The sequence below is a fragment of the Mchenga conophoros genome, linkage group LG11 (genome assembly GCF_057382185.1).
Source record: "Mchenga conophoros isolate Kocher_MC1m ecotype Shallow Benthic linkage group LG11, M_conophoros_male_GT1.1, whole genome shotgun sequence".
NCBI classification, from domain to species: domain Eukaryota; kingdom Metazoa; phylum Chordata; class Actinopteri; order Cichliformes; family Cichlidae; genus Mchenga; species Mchenga conophoros.
The window spans coordinates 16708448-16726632 of record NC_140536.1 but is presented as its reverse complement, the minus strand read 5'-3'; the positions used below and the strand labels follow the sequence as shown (position 1 = coordinate 16726632).

General features: G+C 40.6%; 1 protein-coding gene across 2 annotated transcripts in view; it reads left to right on the top strand.

The window, feature by feature from the left end:
- LOC146563821 (transmembrane protein 65-like) overlaps window positions 1–18185 on the top strand; it is a 42655-nt gene that overhangs the window by 21039 nt on the left and 3431 nt on the right. For both annotated transcript variants that reach the window (XR_014894369.1, XM_085291137.1), the window contains exons 3-6: window positions 2107–2151; window positions 7161–7228; window positions 7823–7877; window positions 13818–13860. Coding sequence is in view for 1 of the 2 variants with exons in the window: in XM_085291137.1 (XP_085147263.1) it covers window positions 2107–2151; window positions 7161–7228; window positions 7823–7877; window positions 13818–13860 (211 nt within the window). In the remaining variant the exon portion in view is untranslated. The remainder of the gene's footprint in view (window positions 1–2106; window positions 2152–7160; window positions 7229–7822; window positions 7878–13817; window positions 13861–18185) is intronic.

Below are 18185 nucleotides of genomic sequence, written 5' to 3'. Positions count from 1 at the left end.
GATTCAGCTGACCTTCACCACTTTGATTTATGTGCAATTCATCCATCTGACGCTGGTGGGTATTCACCAGGGAGCAGATAGTTTTAGGGTGGTGTTAAACACTGCTTTGAAATATGAAAAAGTGGGGGAATATCGTTAAAACGCTGATGCATCTTTCTTTACAGAAAAGTTCCATTTTCTAACAAATGCTAGTGTTGTAAGGCAGGTGAGGATAACTGCGTACCAAGAAGGTTTAATGGTTACTGCCTCACTGATGTTGATGATCATTGAAAGGTCTTCAATTAAATCCTGAAGCAGCCCCTGGATGAGCAATAAATGGAAACAAATGGTTTCTGGAGGGAAGTAAACCATCCTCCGTGGATAAGATCTCCATCTCTTGTAGTTGGATGGTTGATGCCTGTGGAAGCAACATAATTGTCCAGAAACTTGCAAAATGGGATAATAATATTTCTTTATACACAAACTGGAAGCATTGACAGGTCAGTGTGTGTCTGTGTATGCACTTTGCTGATGAACATCTGTTGTGAGCTGCATGAGCCGGGAGTTGAACTGAAGACTGTAGAGCTCATAATGTCACACTGAACATGGGTGGCAATGGGTGGGGGGAGGCACACAGGGTGGAGGAAAGAAGGCAGAAAGCTATCTTTAGTTTCCCGTTCATTCTGTGATCGACCAGGTTCAGTTTTTAAACTTCTAAACTTAACTGTAACATAAATAAATCCATTAAGTGACTGAAAATTATTAAATTGTGCTCAAGCTTTTTTTTTTTTTGTTCTAATTAAGTAAAAACAAAAGTTAATAGTTTTCTCCCTAAAAATCAGTACTTGACTATAATATTTGTTTTGTATTTGTTCTTAATAGCTTGTAAATCAATGGAAAAGGTCCAAGGAGGGAATGAAGGAGTATGTTTGTTTGGAGTTGAATCACCTTCACTACTAATAATCCAAACCTTTCCAGCCTGGTTTACCCTGCAGTGGTGCAATAACACCTGGAAATGACAGACCAGACTTCATTATGTGGACTAACATTTCCACTCACCTCATGGCAATAAATCTAATTTCACTGGACCGGCAGAAGAAGTCCTCTTGTCTTGTGTCTTTAGCCTTAAAACCAATTTAATTATCTATTTCTCTACAGCAGGTCATTGTGCTGCATCACAGTTCAGTGGCTGTTGAGTAAATGTGGCATATAGTCAGACAGTAATTTTACTCTGCAATCCAGATAGAGGTTGCATCCCATTAACTTCAGTTTCAGTTCAGCTGTGCTGTCGCAGTATCAAAGTTTAATGAAATCTCAGTAAACTTTGTATTTGTATGTTGTGTGTGGCAGATATTTGAATCTTTGGGTCTCGGCTCTAATTGTTTGGCGCCACATGCATTCACGCTAATCAGTATGATGGCGAGTCTCCCGATAAGCTTGTTTGGCAACAGTTATTATATGTCGACATCACTTTAACCCTTATTTTGGAAGCAGCCAGGCTACTAAGAAAACCAGCTGGTGCTCACACATCACCTCTTTTCTCACTTCCCTTCACAAGCTTCCAGAGAAATTCATAATCCACTTTAAACGTTATAAATAACATATGAAGTCCTGCATGGCCTACATATAGCAGAGTTATATAGAGACCTTATTCTAATCGTTGGCGTCTCCGATCATGTTATCTGAGTCTTTTAACCCTTTTGTGCTCTTATTTTGAAACTAGAGGTGATCACAGTTTTGAGGTTGTAGCTTCTAAACTTTGAAGTGACCTTCATCGGCCTATCTGTGGTTTGTTATAACTGCTAAAAACTATTTTTAATAGGTTAGCTTTTTCTTTAATCTGTCTCCCATCATTTTTGTCCATTTAATATGTGTACACAGGCATTTAGGACTGTAAGACTGTGTTTTACTGTGAGTCTATATCCACATATCCATATATATTTGTTCAGTCGGGGGAGGTGTGGTTTCTTTTCTCTTCATTCCTCTCATGTCATATTTCTTGCATGCCTTCCTTCTTCTTTTTCTCTGCTTTTATGTTTTGCCATCTATGAAGTGTCTCTCAATAATGCTGATCGTTCTCCTCAATAGAAATGTTTTTCTTTAATATTTGTTTTCTTCTTTTTCCAGGACAGCTGGAAATTGCACCACCCACTGCAGCACAGTTAAGATATGGTAAGAGGTCCTTTTGTTCTTGGCAGATATATTAACTCCTCAATGTGTCTCTATATATTTTATCCTTTTCATCTTACAAGATGAGTACTCATAGAAAATTGCTCACTAATCTTTTAGGACATGCCTCATTTAACAGTCAGTCAGTTTAGGAAAGTTAATGAGGACCAGTTTAATTAATGGCTCATTGTGAATGTGTTGTTTCCGTGAATTGTCCAAAGGAAAGGAAAAACCCCTGTTTATGGACCTAATGGATCCAAATTGAATCTAATAAGCAGTAAAAAAGTCTCTGAGTCTGAGGTCATAATGACTTAAATGTAAAATCAGTGGTTTTTTGAGGTTATTTAAGAGAAAAAACAACAAATTGATGGATTGAATTTATGTGTAAACTTAGAATTAATAAATAAAATTAGATAGGAGCAGGTTTGCAATTCATGGAAGCCACCATGTTGTCCCATCATCTTGAGTACAGATGAGATGGACATCGTTATTCATCGTAATAGTGTTTTATGAATGTGGCTGCAGAGCGGCCACGTACATAGTGCACCAGAGGTGGAGAAGAAGAAAACTCGTAGGCATTCCCGTGCAGAGTGTCAGACTCAGGATATGAGTATCTATGCTTATTATCTGAGAACGGGTCCTCTTCACCAAAGAAGTGAAAACAAGAAGGAAAGAGACAACGCGACTCGATAAAACTACATCTTCTTCCTTCTCACCTCAAGTGTCACCTGCTGAACTGATGTCTGAGCTCTAACACACAAGGACGTGCATTAACATGCACCAACAACAGCTGGTTATGAGCTAACATTAAGCCAGCTAATATTAGGCTGTGATAAACAGTTTGATTGTATTCTCATATCATATGAGAGTTTATTCAATAAGTCTCAGAGTCCAACAATGTTCGATCCACTTTAAAGAAAGCTTCATTAATGCAAGCTAACAGCAGCAAAAACAGCAGCCTTTACTGACAGAAAGGTTCAGGATTTCCTAAAGAATTCACCTCAGGATCACTGTCAACGTTTAGAAGTGAGCTTCTCTTCATTTTGTATCTGACTCCTTTCACAAGTTTTGCAGCCTCCGAAGTAAACAGTCATGGAGACCAGCTGAGGTAAACAGTGGACTGACAGCCTGCACCAGGGGTGCCCAACTCCAGGCCTCAAGGGCCGTGTCCTGCAGGTTTTAGATATCACTCTGGGTCAACACAACTAAATCAAATGATTAGTTCATTACCAGGTCTCTGGAGAACTTCAAGACATGTTAAGGAGGTAACCTACCCATTTAAATCAGCTGTGTTGGATCAAGGACACATTTATAACCTGCAGGACACTGGCCCTCGAGGCCCGGAGTTGGACACCCCTGGCCTACACTCACAAGAGATGAACAAGGCCAGAGTTGTTTGTCCTACATTTGCTACCATAGCTAGGATTATGGCTTGAATTGGGAGTGGTAAAAAAAAACAAAAAAATAAAATAAAATTTGAATGCAATTTGGAATCTACTGACCTCTAGTGGTGAGATTTTGCACACTGTAACTTTAATATGTAGCTGTTCCATCATATACAATATTACTGATATTTAAATCTACTTTAGTTCTTACTAATGTAATGGCTCACTATAATAAACATTGCCACAGCAAATGTGTGAAGTTGTACATCATAATATTATACTCTGAAAAAAATATCCGGAACGACAATCTGCTTAAGCATGGAGAACAATACTTGTTGCACGTAGTCCTAAGTCCATTTGTGCCTTGTTCAATTTCTTTGAAGCGTTTTTTAATTCAAACTTTCCCTAATATATGATAATAGAAAATATAACGGGATTTCTGACTTGTATTGAACATGTTTTTGGAAAAATGAAGGGTAGGGGTAAAAATGGATGAGCTATTTCATCCATTATCTCACATCTCCCCTTTATCAGTGCTTCTTTCTACTAATGTGCTTAAGAAAGCACACTTAATTTAATGGGTTGTCACAGGCTACTAATATTATGTATGCAGCTAAAAGTAGATTTTAAAGGTGTTATTTTATTATGCACATGTGCGGTGGTTAGCACTGTTACTTCACGGGGCGATCGTGGCTCAAGAGTTTGTCTTGTGATCGGAAGGTTGCTGGTTCGAGCCCCGTTGTGTCCTTGGGCAAGACACTTCATCCGATGCCTACTGGTGGTGGTCAGAGGGCCTGGTAGCGCCAGTGTCTGGCACCCTCGCCTCTGTCAGTGCGCCCCAGGGCAGCTGTGGCTACAATGTATCTTGCCATCACCAGTGTGTGAATGGGTGGATGATTGAATAATTGACTAAGTAAAGCGCTATACAAATACAGGCCATTTGCCATTTTACTTCACAACAAGGAAGTCCTGGTTTCATATCTACCTGGCCTCCATTAACAGCTGGAAAAGATACCGGGGGTTAAGCGGATGGATGTGTGGGTGGATGGTGAATTTGTATAAGGAGACATGTTTTCTGTTTGTACAGTTGTTTGTCCGTTATTACATCCTGGATGATCTTGTGTAAACCAGTCAGCACTTCCCAACATGAGGGTTCGTATTAGAAAACATTTGAAGCATGCATTTCTTTTGAAGTCAAAATAATGTAAAACACAGAGAAATTGAAGAAAAATGAAATGAAATAAACCTGAATTGTTATATAAAACTGGGGACCAGCCAGAAAAGCTTCAGCATAAAGCTGAGTGGGGTTTTTCTCATTGTGCTCACAAAGAAAGAATGTAATCCAACTGCAAAGGCTGTGTGGGCATTTTTCACTCTGTTGGTGATCTCATGAGCTCAGCTTTCTCTCTTCACTTTAAAGGTTTGGAAGCTTCTCCTCCTCGCCTGTCTTATATTTAACAAAAACAGATATTTGTCACAACAGCCGCTTTGTGTGGGAAATATTTAGTCTCCTCTGGAGTCGAGCATTTGTCTTTTTGAGCTGACACAGAAGAGACAAACTTCAAGTGAAACACTGACTCAGCCTGTTGTCACTGTGGTGTCGCACACATTTGTGATGATAATGTCAATCTTCTTGTTGTTGCCTATTTTTTTCCTACTGGGAGTTACGAGATTATGAAAAAAAACCACTGCATCCATCTCAGGGATGAAAACTTGTGAAAGCTGCGATGGATGGGAGTCCACCTGAGGAATGAAGTTTCAAAAAAAATGCCTGCGACATCTCAAATATTCACTTTGGCGAGCTCAGAGTTTTTCTTTCTTGTAGGCTAGCTGTGATGTGCCCAGGAAAACATTAGAGGAGCCAGATAAAACAGTCCAGACCTTTGCCTGTAGGAAGCAAACTGTAAGCGCCAAACGTCTGCTTTATATTTTTTATTTACGATTGAGTTCATGTTTGTTTTATAATTCATAGAATCATTACATAAGTCATCTTCTCAGGATTAATAAATGTGAAAATATATGTGTTTACATAAAGTAATTTTAAGTCACTGTTTTGGGATTGGAACCTAAAAGGGGGTCCCTCTCACTTTAAGTATGTAAGTGTAATAGTAGCATGAAACCCTGTGTGAGAGGGAAGGGGAGGAGCATGGACAGAGAGGTTAGGAGTCTAACGGTTTTCTGACCGTGTGCACAGCTAGTTCTGGATAACTGCTATTTTTTGGAACTTTCATGTCTTTTAGGAAGGAGTTCATTGTTACATCTTCAGTTTGTAATAAATAAACAGTCTTCAAATCATAATGCAACTGGAAGCATTTCTTTTGGAAACCAGGAACGCGCGTCAGCCATAGACTCTCCTTTTTATGAACTTGGTTTATTGGAAATTACCCTACACAAACTTTGAGCTGATACAAGAGGAAAGTCTTAAGTTCATATCAAGTCACCAAAAGGAAAACTAAGGACGAGCAGTCGTGATTTCCTCAAATTTCCTAATTGAAATTTCCCCACCAACAGGGAAAAATGTCCCCAGATGGCTGTTATAATTAGAGCTAACATGGCCAGAGGAGTCATTTTTTAATATTGGGTTAAACTCAAAGTGTGCAGAATGGGATCCTGAGACAGCCGAGTCCAGTTAAGATAACAGGCCCTTGCTGTGAAATTCAAATTCAGAGCATCGTGGCGTTCACTGCTTTTAAATCTCTAAAGACAGCTTCACTCTTAAATCATTTTCTTGAGTTAAGAATAAAAATGTGACGTATCAAGGATCTGAAAGCACATTTGAGAAATAAAGAGGCAAATCATTTACCAAATGTTGAGATTTCCCCACTGACCTCACTAACTGCTGTTAAATTTCACACTCGAGTTCCAGTTTGTTTCCGTAGGGAATCAGTCAAACCCAACACCGAGAATTCTCTGAGTGCTCACTTTGTTCCGTTTCAGCATACGTTTGAAGGCAGGATTGCCTCTGGTGTCAGTCTGCGTTTAAGTGTTGAGTGTGTCGGTGTTTATCGTGTTGAGCTCAGGCGCTCACAGCAGGATTGAAAGTTCTCACAGCGTCCTGAAGGAGAGCTGCAGCGCTACGAGATCCGTAGAGAACACAGTCGCATCGTGGCGATTACGCTTCAAACTTTCCTGCAGATTTGTCACTTAAACTAAACTGAACTTCACTTGAACTTAAGCTTGAATATCCTTTGCCGGGGCGGTGGATGACATTTTAAAATTCACTTTGATAGCACCATCGGTACATCAGACTGTCTATAGTATCCACGCACTCCTGCTGCAAGTGGATTTTCTTGATATTTATGATGCTATTTACTCTTTCCTGTTTAAAAAATCCATTCCACCTTACCAAGAGTCTAGTGTTCACCCGCTGGCTTCGTAGCTGTCTGCATTTTACCAGCGGCAGTGCTAAAGAAATAAGACGGAACGACTTACCCCCATACCACATTAATGAGCACGCACTAATGTATCACTGCCTGATACTGATTTACAGCTGCTTATGGCTTCAGAGGCGTTTTGTGTCTAATGTTCTCATTTCTCTTCTAAATGTGTGATGCGTTGTTGTCTATCCATGCTGAATCACATTATAATGTGTCTGACAGTGATTTGTTGTGTTTGCTTGCTTTACAGTTCTGCTGCACAATGCACTCCCATTCGTTGGATTTGGATTCCTGGACAACTGCATCATGATTGTTGCTGTAAGTGTCTGCTTCATGAGGCATGCACTCCTAGCACTTTATTCTCTCAGTCTCTGGAGGTAGCTAATGCAACCTGAAAGACTGCAAAAAATGCATTTAAAGGTTGTACTAAGTATAGATTAAATTTTACAAAATAGTACTTTGTTGAGATTAGGAGCTTTGTGAGTGATTAAAGGTCGTCTCGTTGCCTTTGACATGGCTGCTTCGAAGACGAGGAACCAGGTCTGCAACCACTCGCTGTCAGTTGCTACATGCAAAGCAGCTTTTGTGCATTAAAAATGTAATCGTAGTCATTCTGCTATCAGTTTATGATTGAATGGAGTCAAGTTGGCAATTATGTGTGACCCTTTTTGTGACGACACGGTTATTAACTGTGATAAATTGATGAAAATTGAAATTCCGGTCCAGCCAGAACCTCACACGTTTGAAGCAGAAATAGTGACATAGATGCTAAAAGAAGGTGATTTAACTCCAAAATTACACAGGTGCTTGGCACCCTGGCTTGAGTCCCCTATTGCAAAGAGATGCAGACAACAGCTTGCACTGAGCTTTCCTCTTTGTACAAATGAGCTTCTGTTCTCTTGTTTTTTCCAGGGCACACAGATTGAGTTATCAATCGGCGTGGTTCTCGGCATTTCAACTATGGCAGGTCAGAGAATCTCGTAATGTATTTGAATCTGTTTTATTTTTGAAAACACATTTTCATTTCCTGTATTGTCCTTTTAAAGTATTGATTATATGAGTTATGTAGAAGACTTTGAACAGCAAAAGGAGGATCACCCACAGTGCTGCACTTAGTCAATTCTATAAACGTGTGTTACATATTAGAGCTGGGCGATATGACCCAAAATTCATATCTCGATTTTTTTTTTAAAGCCATATGGTAAGAACAAAAAGAGAGTTTAGTCAAAGCTGTGTCCCAGATGTCAATCAGGCACTTTTATTAACATACAGCATAGATGTACATGAAGAAATTACTCAAAAATAAATTATCAGCATTTATTAAATAATAATGCTCCATAAATAAAAGAACACAATGTTGTTTTTGTGCATAACAAAAAGCTCACAATTGTGCAGTCAAAATGTAAACTAATAGACGCTGAGCATAATAACAAAGACAGACAGATTTCACAGCTGCTCTGTTCCCAACTTCTACTGCGTGACTGACAGCCTGGAGTTTGAAATCCTCTTTGTAACCGTGTCTCTTAACAGGTGCCATTTATGGTCCTTATACACACACAATACGGTAATATTACGTTGAAGCACAGTACGTATTACTCCGCGAGGCTCCATTACGGTAGCTGTAATGCTCTGACAATCCATCAAGCGGTGCGGCTCCGTAGCTCACCAAAGTCGTACTAAAACACTTTTTTGACAGATTGCACATAAGGTGCACTGTCGAGTTTTGAGAAAATGAAAGGATTTTAGCTCGTTAGCGCGGTTAGCTCGCTAACACGTTGACGCCGTCCAGCCCCACGCACGGGGCGATCCGCGGTAACTTGTTAACGGAGATTTGCCGTGATCATCTTGTCGTTGCCTGCAGGTGAAGCTATGGGGGAGGGGGAGTTGTGCTCAGTGAAGGAGAGGCGAGGCCCAGTAACGCAGCGTAGAGACAAAAATGGACGAAAGAGAGGCAAACTTGCGGCTCCACAAGTATAATTATAACGTAACATAGACTATATCGATATAAACGATGTTGGCACATCTTATATCTCGTATGAAAATATATCGATATTTTTTAAAAACTCGATATATCGCCCAGCTCTATTACATTATGTATTGTATATGTGTCACATTCAGATTCAAGAATATCTGCTTGTAAATCAGTCATTTATTTATTGCATTTGATTCGATTTAGGAAAATATATTTGAGAGTAATTCACATTCATGCTGTAGCATGCTAAATCATAGCTGACTGCCAAGTCTCCAAATAGAAGAAAAGGCACTTTTAGATGACGTGTTGACAGAGTGCGCTGTGTTGCAACTTAAACCTTAATCATGGAACTGTGACACTATTTAAAAATAATTATAAAGCGAGGTCAAATTAAAGAAAGAGAGGAGGAAGAGCGGCTGGCTACGATAAGGAAAACTTCATGAATATGTTAATGCTGTTCACAAGCACATTGAATGGGTATTGTAATATCCCCTTGACGACGCACATCAGAATTTTTGTTATCGCCCGCCACTGTTCGCCGTGTCTAAAAGAGCCCCCCCTACTTTACCCTAAGTGAGAATGAACACACATTAGCTTTGGGATGACTGTATCACTCAGTGCTTCAAATTTAGTGTTTTTCTTTTTGTCCAACTCAAACAAAGCGAGCGTCCTTTATATTGTCATTAATCGAAGCAGAGCTAAAGAGCAGGGGGCATTTCCCTCCCTTTCAGTGCTTCTGATTCTGTTGCTGTTGGTGGTGACGGCAGTTCTTTGTCTTTAGCTCAAGCTTTTAAACATGCAGCAGATTGGGTAAACTGATCTTTTGTCCAAGAGCCTAGGAGGTAGAAGCCAGAGGCTTTTTAAATTCCACTTCACCTGGAGGGACTGGAAAAGGAAGACTTTACCTTTTCCAGTTACAGTAAATGGATCTATAAGGGATACACTGTAGACAAGACTCATTTGAATTTTCACTTCAAACCCTTCTCCATATATTTCTAGTCAGCCAAGTTTCAGTTAAAAAAAAGAAAAATCTCCATTTGTTCAGTTCATTCCCAGTGAATTGATTGAATGGATGATTGGAATTTTGATTGAAGCAATTTCAGGCATGGTAGGACTCGTAGAGAGAAGGTTATCAGGCAGAATGTGCAAAATTCAGTTTTAGAGAGGCCACTCTGAAGTTTGACGGGAGTGCTTGTTACCTTTGTGTGGAGAGGTTTTCTAACCCGGATTTGACAGTGAGCTGTAACAGACACCCTCATTAATCTAGTAGTTTAAAAAAAATCTAAATCTACTGCAGAGCCACTCGGAGACAAGAAGCACACAGGACTTCTGTTCTTTCCTTAAGCACAGCCTTAACACACTTTCTATCACTCAGACCCCATTTAGTCATTCGCACTAGATTGAGGGCATTCGGGGGTCTGCAAATTAAAATGCGCAGTTATCTAACCCGGTCCAGAGTGATTTAGCACTAATGTCAAGTCTCTAGTGAAGACGACAAATCACCTTCTAGGAGGCAAAAATGTCTCTGCTCGCTTGATGAGCGTGGAAGCTGCATGAATCGTCTACTCCTGACTTTCCTAATTACTTCAGTTAAACAGCCTTAATGATGTGAAAAGCCTGCAGCTCAAAATGAATATGAGGTCAAAGAATTGCACTCAAAAAAGATTTATTTGGCCAAAATTCTAACTCTAACTAATTTAATTACAGGTAAATTTTCAGTGTAATTCTGTTAAATAAGTATAATGTAATGTATTGCACTAAAGAGGTCATTTTGGTTCACATGCATTCAATTTGTACCAAGCACATTTTTCCTTTAGGTTTTTCAATAAATAAACATTTGATTTGATCTATTTCAGTTTAATTTTATTCAAAATTGTTACTCATGTTTAGTGAAAGTTAATTTTCCTCCCAGTGCACAGTTTAGAACATTTGATTGATGAGACTGGTCAAACTGGTGGCGCGCAAACAAACCAAGTGGTTGAGCGTGCAACAATGGTGATAAATATGAGGTGAAACTAGGAGGTTTTTAAGGTTTTTCTTTGCTTTGGGCTTTTTTGGGGGGCAGAATTAGGAAAAAATTTAAAAAAAAAGAAGGTTTGTCTCTCTAACTTTGTCAGCAATGTTGAGAAATACTAAATGGCCTGTATTTGTATAGCGCTTTTACTAGTCCCTAAGGACCCCAAAGCGCTTTACACAATCAGTCATCCACCCATTCACGCACACATTCACACACTGGTGATGGCAAGCTACGTTGTAACCACAGCCACCCTGGGGCGCACTGACAGAAGCGAGGCTGCCAGACACTGGCGCCACCGGGCCCTCTGACCACCACCAGTAGGCATCGGGTGAAGTGTCTTGCCCAAGGACACAACGACCGAGGCTGTCCAAGCTGGGGCTCGAACCGGCAACCTCCCGATTACAAGGCGAACTCCCAACTCTTGAGCCACTATCGCCCCCTAGACAAAGGATGGTGAATACGGCGCTCCCAGGGGGAGGAAAAAGAGGAAGACCTCAGAGAATATTCACAGATGCAGTACAGGAGGACATGTAGAGGGTTGGTGCAACAGAACAGGATGTTAGGGACAGGGTGAGCTGGCAACCCTTAAGGGGAGCAAGCTGGAAGAAATAGAAGTGTAATTTTCTTTCTTGACAGAATTGGTGCTTCCAGGCTTCAGTTTGCATACTTGAAGCCTTTGTACAGCTCCAGCTGCCTCACGCAAACAAATTTTCAGCTTTGAGTGAGAACAAAAGCATGTAAGGCCACGTACTGCTGAGTGCAGGTATACTCCTGTTTTTGTCACTGTAGAGAGTGCTGTTCATGCACGCCTATAAATTATGACCGCTTGTACAGGAGCAATACAGCTAGTGTAAAAAGTTCCCGCTGTCTCCCATTTGTAACTTCACATTGTTTCATGCCACATTTATCCCACAGCAGCCGTCAGTGAATAGTTCACATGCAGACAGGCTCTCTAGTTTTGCTTCAGGTGTAAAAAGCTCCTTTTTTTTTGCTGCTTCCAGGCACTTGCATCTGTTCGCTCCATCAGGTTGGCAGTACTGTCAACTATTAGGCAAAAAAGTTTTAGAAAGTTCCCAAGAAATACAGTGTGAAGGAAGCATGTGATAACAGTAACAGAAAGGTTAAGAAATGAAAGTAAACTAAAGAAAAGAGTGTGCTGCTTGGCATTTGCAATGAATTTACAGGCTTGTCGCTGCAAACACTGCAAGGTTGTGATTGAATGGGATTAAGCTGGTAATTACATGCAGTCTGTTTGTGATGATACAGCGATTAACTCTGATAAATGAGGGAAAATCCCCAAACAGCCTGTTGCTTTCCACATACAGAAATTTACATTAAGTAGGAGTTCACATGTAATACTAATATTTAGAGTCCATCCAGAAATCAGAGATTACAAACAGGAAATCTTTTTTTTTTTTTTGTTACTCTTTGTCTTTTTAATTGACTTCCCTTTTTCTACTTGATAAAGTTTGTCAGAATATCAGTTACACTGTGATTTCTGTGTTTGCAGCTGCTTAAGAATGACTTGAATTGTGATGCATTTGCCCGCCCCCTCATCAGTCTGTTGATGTGCATCAGATCTAATGCCAAGGCCCCGAAGAGGGAGAGAAAGCAGCGAATTAAAGGCACAGCCAACCTTGTCTCGTAATTACATCTGAGCAGGTTGACCACATAATAAAGTCTCAAGCTGGCCTCTCCATCACTGCTGTCTCTTCAGTGGCTGTACAGAGGTGCAGTGTTTAACGTCAGCAAGATATTGTGTTACATCTGTTTTAATCATCTTCAGAGTGTAGATTAATTTGCCTAACGTGGCCATATTGCCTCAAAGCAACCATGCACAGCTGCACGTGTGTCCTCCTTCAGCTGACTGAACATTGAACTGCTGCATAGCCAAGAATTCAGCTTTGTGACCGTATAAAGTACTGGTACACAATTCAAGACAAAGCATGGGGCTAATGGCAACTCTCTCTGTTTAAGTGCCAACATGAGGTGAAACACACTGAAAAATTATTACACTGCCAGAGAGTAACGTTATATTTAGAAATTAACTAAAAATGTTTAAATAACCACACGAAATCTTCATCTGACCTAAATCAGCTGAAGCAACAAGCCCCTTTTCCTTTGTGGTATTTGCTGATTTACAGTCAGATTTAATGGTGCACAGTGCAAAGATTTCTGCTAAAAGTACCTTATTTAGTCCAAATATGCTCTGTGTGCTTTGGCACCGACTCTTGGGCCAAGAGTTGCACACTTTCCTTTACTTTCCTAGCTGTTGCAACAGCTCTCGCCTCTCATTCAGAGGCTCTAGTTAAGTCGCTCGTTGTTCTTGTCACAGAAAAAGAAGCTGCTTGCTTTTAAACTTTTATAAACCAGAAGCTTAAAGATGCTTTGCCACAGGATGCATGTGTCTCTGCTCGCTTTGTTAGTAGAGTGTTTGTCTCTGAGTAATGTGTACAATATTTATTGCTACAGTAGCTCAAAGATCAGATGAAAGTGCTCGAGCCCAGCCGGAGATGATGACTGTGCCTCAGCAGTGATGACACGGTTGCGTTGTGTGTTTCCTCTGGAGTGTTTCTGTAATGCTGCAGCAGCAATGCTCTGCACTCAGGGTCAGGGACAGCTGAGAGAACAGGAGTAAAGCACAGGCTTTATTTTCTGTCCTTAGGCACAGCTGTTACAGTACCATACGGCACATTCAAAGCATAAACCGGTGACAGTGAAGTTATTTCAGCGTTCCCTCGTCCTCTTTTACTTGCACTACAGCATGTAAGAAGCAAAACGGCAGCAGTGTGGTCTTCTTCTTCAGTGTGTTGTGCCTCTGCTTCTTTGATGAGCCCATAATGCACTTGGGACATCCATCATGCCCTACGGAAAAATGCCTCTGTAACCCATGCCTCTGCTTCTCCCATTATCTACAGCTGCTGCGCTGGGCAACTTGGTATCAGATCTGGCAGGACTGGGGTAAGACTTGACACACACACACACACACACACACACACGTTTGGTAAATTCAAACAGTTCAGTTGAAATTTAGAATCAGTCAAGGAAAGGAAGAGCCATTAATCTGATTGTACAGCAACACGTTTTCCACACAAATATACACAGATAATAATAATAATAATATTTATAAACAAAGGTCCTTTTCACATCACGTTGAGAAGGTAAAGGTTTACCATCATGTTGTTCGTGGGGCTAATTCAATAAATTGCTCACTTTTAACCAGTTACTGGATGTAGGCCCAGGGGTGTGGTTTGATTAAAATGGGACTGAACTAGGTCATATAGATTAAGTAGAAATTATTGTGTATTTAAATCCCTGAAAAATCCTTTCATTCATTTTCCTCCAATTTCTTCATTTTTATTCTGTTTCCTGTCCCAGAAACCCAGCAACAAAAACCCCATCAGATGTTTTTTCCCTTTCCTGCATAATCAAAATTAAAAGAATGAAATTAAGTAAAAGTAGATTAAAACACTGACTGTAAGGACTGATGAATTTGTACAGAGTAATTTAATGTGATTTCCTCAATAACAGCGTAATGATATAGGAAAGCTTGATGGTCATGTTTCTCCGATCCTTCCATCAGCTCATGCATGACTGTTTAAGCGCCTCCTTGTGGCCACAGAGATCATAACAGCTTCCTGAGCTGCTTCATGAGCTCAACCAGTCCCATTACTTAATATAGTGGAACACGAGGGTGAATGCAATGATGGCGTGCATTTATTCTCCTCCTTTTCAGTGTAAATCATACCCATGCATGGATGACAGAAGTGGAATATGCTGTTTCCTTCTGTTTTCCCTGTGATTGATTAGTCTAGTTCTTGTGGTCCATGTAAACACTCTCAGCAGGCACACACACGCATCCATGAGCGAGTGTGTGATTGCCGCTCAATCAAAAGAGGAAAGTGGAGCCCCCATGGACGCTTTATCAAGGTGAGACAAGGCGTGTGAAGGCCATTTGTCTGCCTCAGAGTCTCAGTGGAGCTGCAGCAAGAGATTTTCACAGCAACGTTTGCGATACAGATTTTGTTCTAACAGGAAACGCTTTAGTGTCCACATAACGCTCGTCTTATAAATTACACTGGGAGTCGGCGGCACTTTAGTGGCTGCAGAGAGACTTCTTGCTGAGGTTGTAGTTGGACTCCGACTCTGAGATCCCAGATGACTAATTACTGCAAATATTACGGCTGGATTTCAAACTGTTTGGTTAACAGAAGTTGGCAAAATTCGTAAATAAAAAAATCCTGTGCATGTACTCGAAAATATGCATATGGCTTTCTGTTGGTGAGTTGGATTACAGCCACACTTTCAGACATTTAGTTCACCTGGAACAAGATCAGGCTTCCCATTCCCAAGCAGCATAGATGTGATGATGTTCAGCCGCAACTGAACTCACTTTCCACCTGCATAGATGAGCCAAATGGAAGACTCTGGAGACTGATTAAAATGCCTCTAACGAACTTACTGTGAACTGCAGCTTCCTTTAGCTTTCGTTTGTTGAAGTGCCTTTAAGTTTTATTTAATCAAGAACTGAGTTCTAAGAAAGCTAAGAAAGTTTTCCTTCTTAGCTGAATTCTGCTGGTTAATGTGCTTGTATGTACAGAAGATCCTGATTTGGTCATCGCGTTGGTATGCAGGAACCCACTGCAGCCAATGAATGCTTGTCTCTGTGTAATATATATATTATATGCTTTTAGATCATATACACACAGAAAATTATATACTGTACCTTTTACCAGTATAAAGTTGTTTGGTTGATATCCACGTACACTGATATTTGATGTGCAGGAGTTGGTCTTCACTGAAAAGTTAAGGACATACTCTATGCAGGCTAATGAGTGTGCTGTAACACGAGTCATAAACACTCTGGACATTGCATCAAAAGAGCCTCAAACCTGCTGGTCCTCTGAGTTTAGTAACTCCCAGTTACTAAATTTTGACTATTATATAATCAAAGTGCACAGACGTAGCTGTCACTGCAGCATGTCCCTTGGCCAATGATGCTTTTTAGTCCTCATAATTAAGAGGAAATCTGCTCATTTAAGAGATACTGACTCACTTGTAGAGAATCTTCCGTGTGTGTGACTGTGCTGAACAACATGCACAACCGTTTCCACATATGTGCCAGTGCATACATATTTTTATCATGTAGGAGTTCATGTTAGGCCACGTTTGTAATGTTTCACTCCGTCTGAGTCTTTTAAGTATTTCGAAAAAACCTAGGAAACCATCTGAATCTTGCTGAACTCCATAATTGAGCTCATGAGTCATTCTGACCATTCAGCTGGTTATTACTAATGCTTCTGTCGAGTTTAGCCTGCCTCAGCTGTTTTAGGAATTTCTTACAAATGCAATGCATCGGTGGCTTTCTGGGGCAGACAAGGAAATGCACATTAGGGATCTTTAGGGAATACAGAAGTGGAGACGCATCCCCCTCCGTATCATGCCTGCATTTTCTACCTTACTCCTTCTGAATCCTGGAATAATCTGGATTATATTCCATTACCTTTCTTTAAAAAAAGTGGGTGAATGCCTGTGTGACTGATGCCTTTTGAACTTTACAGATTAACAATAGTGACATTTCGTCAATGCACAAAATTCTGTTTTTTTTCCAAACACAAGCTGAGTAACTCAACGTGATGGCTTTTAGTTCCTCCAGATGTAATTTTCCAAATGATAAAATGTATAACTGTGTTTTCTGGGGCTTGCAATGCACCCGGCTCATGTTTCAGCCTGCTTCTCACACAGTGAACAGCCTGTCTGTCTTGTTTTATGTTTTTTGGGATGAGCTCGGGCCTTTCAGTAAATTTCATCATTCCTGCATTGTGATTGCTGCAGTATTTTGTTTTGGCTTTCTTTTTTTTTTAAATGCAGAGCTTATTTATTTTGCCCTCCGCTGTTACAAGAGCACGGGTAATTTGGAGTCAATTTGATCTAAAGCCGTGGATGAATGTGAAAGAAATTAGGATTGGGGCTCGGCGGTGAGACTGAATTTCAAAGAAGCGGAGAGAAAAACCAAATGCCACCCTCACTGCAGCTTACTGAGCTTCAAAGCTGTGGTCTCAATTACTTCAATTTAACCATCATTTTAAATGCGAAATAGAAGAAGAAAACATAAACTAGAGACTTAATGGCTACAGTGTATCCACTTGAGATGCTGTAAGAAAGAATATTGTCTAATGAATCTACTTATTCTCCTCATAAGGACTTAATAGCTCATCATCTGTTATGATAAGAATCAGTCCTATTTCCACTACTTCTGCTGCCCCATCCTGAAAGGCAGTGGGCTCGAAAGCACACCCCCCTGGACACAAATGCACAGGCAGACTTGCCTTTTTCTCAGATATGCTGTGTACAGCTTATCGCTCCCCTAACAGCTCCAGCTGCAGCTTATTTGTATGTGCAGCCGACTGAGGATCCATTAGTGCCAGTGAGTGAAGCCGACCTGGGTCCAAATGGCAACCCATATTTCTTCCCTCACATTCAAAACCGCCTCACCTGCACCATATTTTACGTGCCTTGGCACATGTAGGGTCACATGACAGTGTTTCTGTCGGTTCCCTTCGTTTGCATATTAGAGTCCACTTCCTCCTCTCTAGCTTCAGCCAGATAATTTTCCTTTTTAATGACATTTGGCAGGCTGGCTGTCGCTTCATGTCCATTTTACACCAAAGTGGCTCTAACTGCTCACTGGAGCGTAGCAATGACCTTCTTGCTCTGTTTCCAGGATGGCCAACTGTAGAAATATTCCCACTGTTTCCAAGAGTCTTTTATTTCAGGACTATTAAGCCAAGTGTCTCTTTGGAAACACTTTTTTCCCAAACACACGAGCGGAAACCTGTCAGGTTGTGGACACATAACTGAAGCAGTGCCACAGCTTTCAAGTTCAAGGTTCTTTATTTGTCACATGCATAGTTATACAAGTATAACACACAGCTGAGGCCCCCTGTAGGTGAATCATTTTCATTTCTGTCAAATGATAGAAATGAAATGAAAGGAATGAAAGGATGATATGGCATTACCCAGTCCATATCAGAATAGAGATCCAGCAGAAAGTTCTTGTTTCTAGTTGCACAGAATTCTTAATCCAATCTTACTCATTTTTCTACATCGTGGTGATTTCCGTGGAGCACTCTTTATCTGCTGCAATCCGTCATCGGTCCGTGATCTGTGTAAATCCACGCAAAGCCCTGGGACTGAGTTAATTTATACACTGTTGGAAGCTTCCTCTTTTACTCCATCTGTTGTTAGAGCTGAGGTTTGGCATCCTGCTGGGTTTATGAACATCA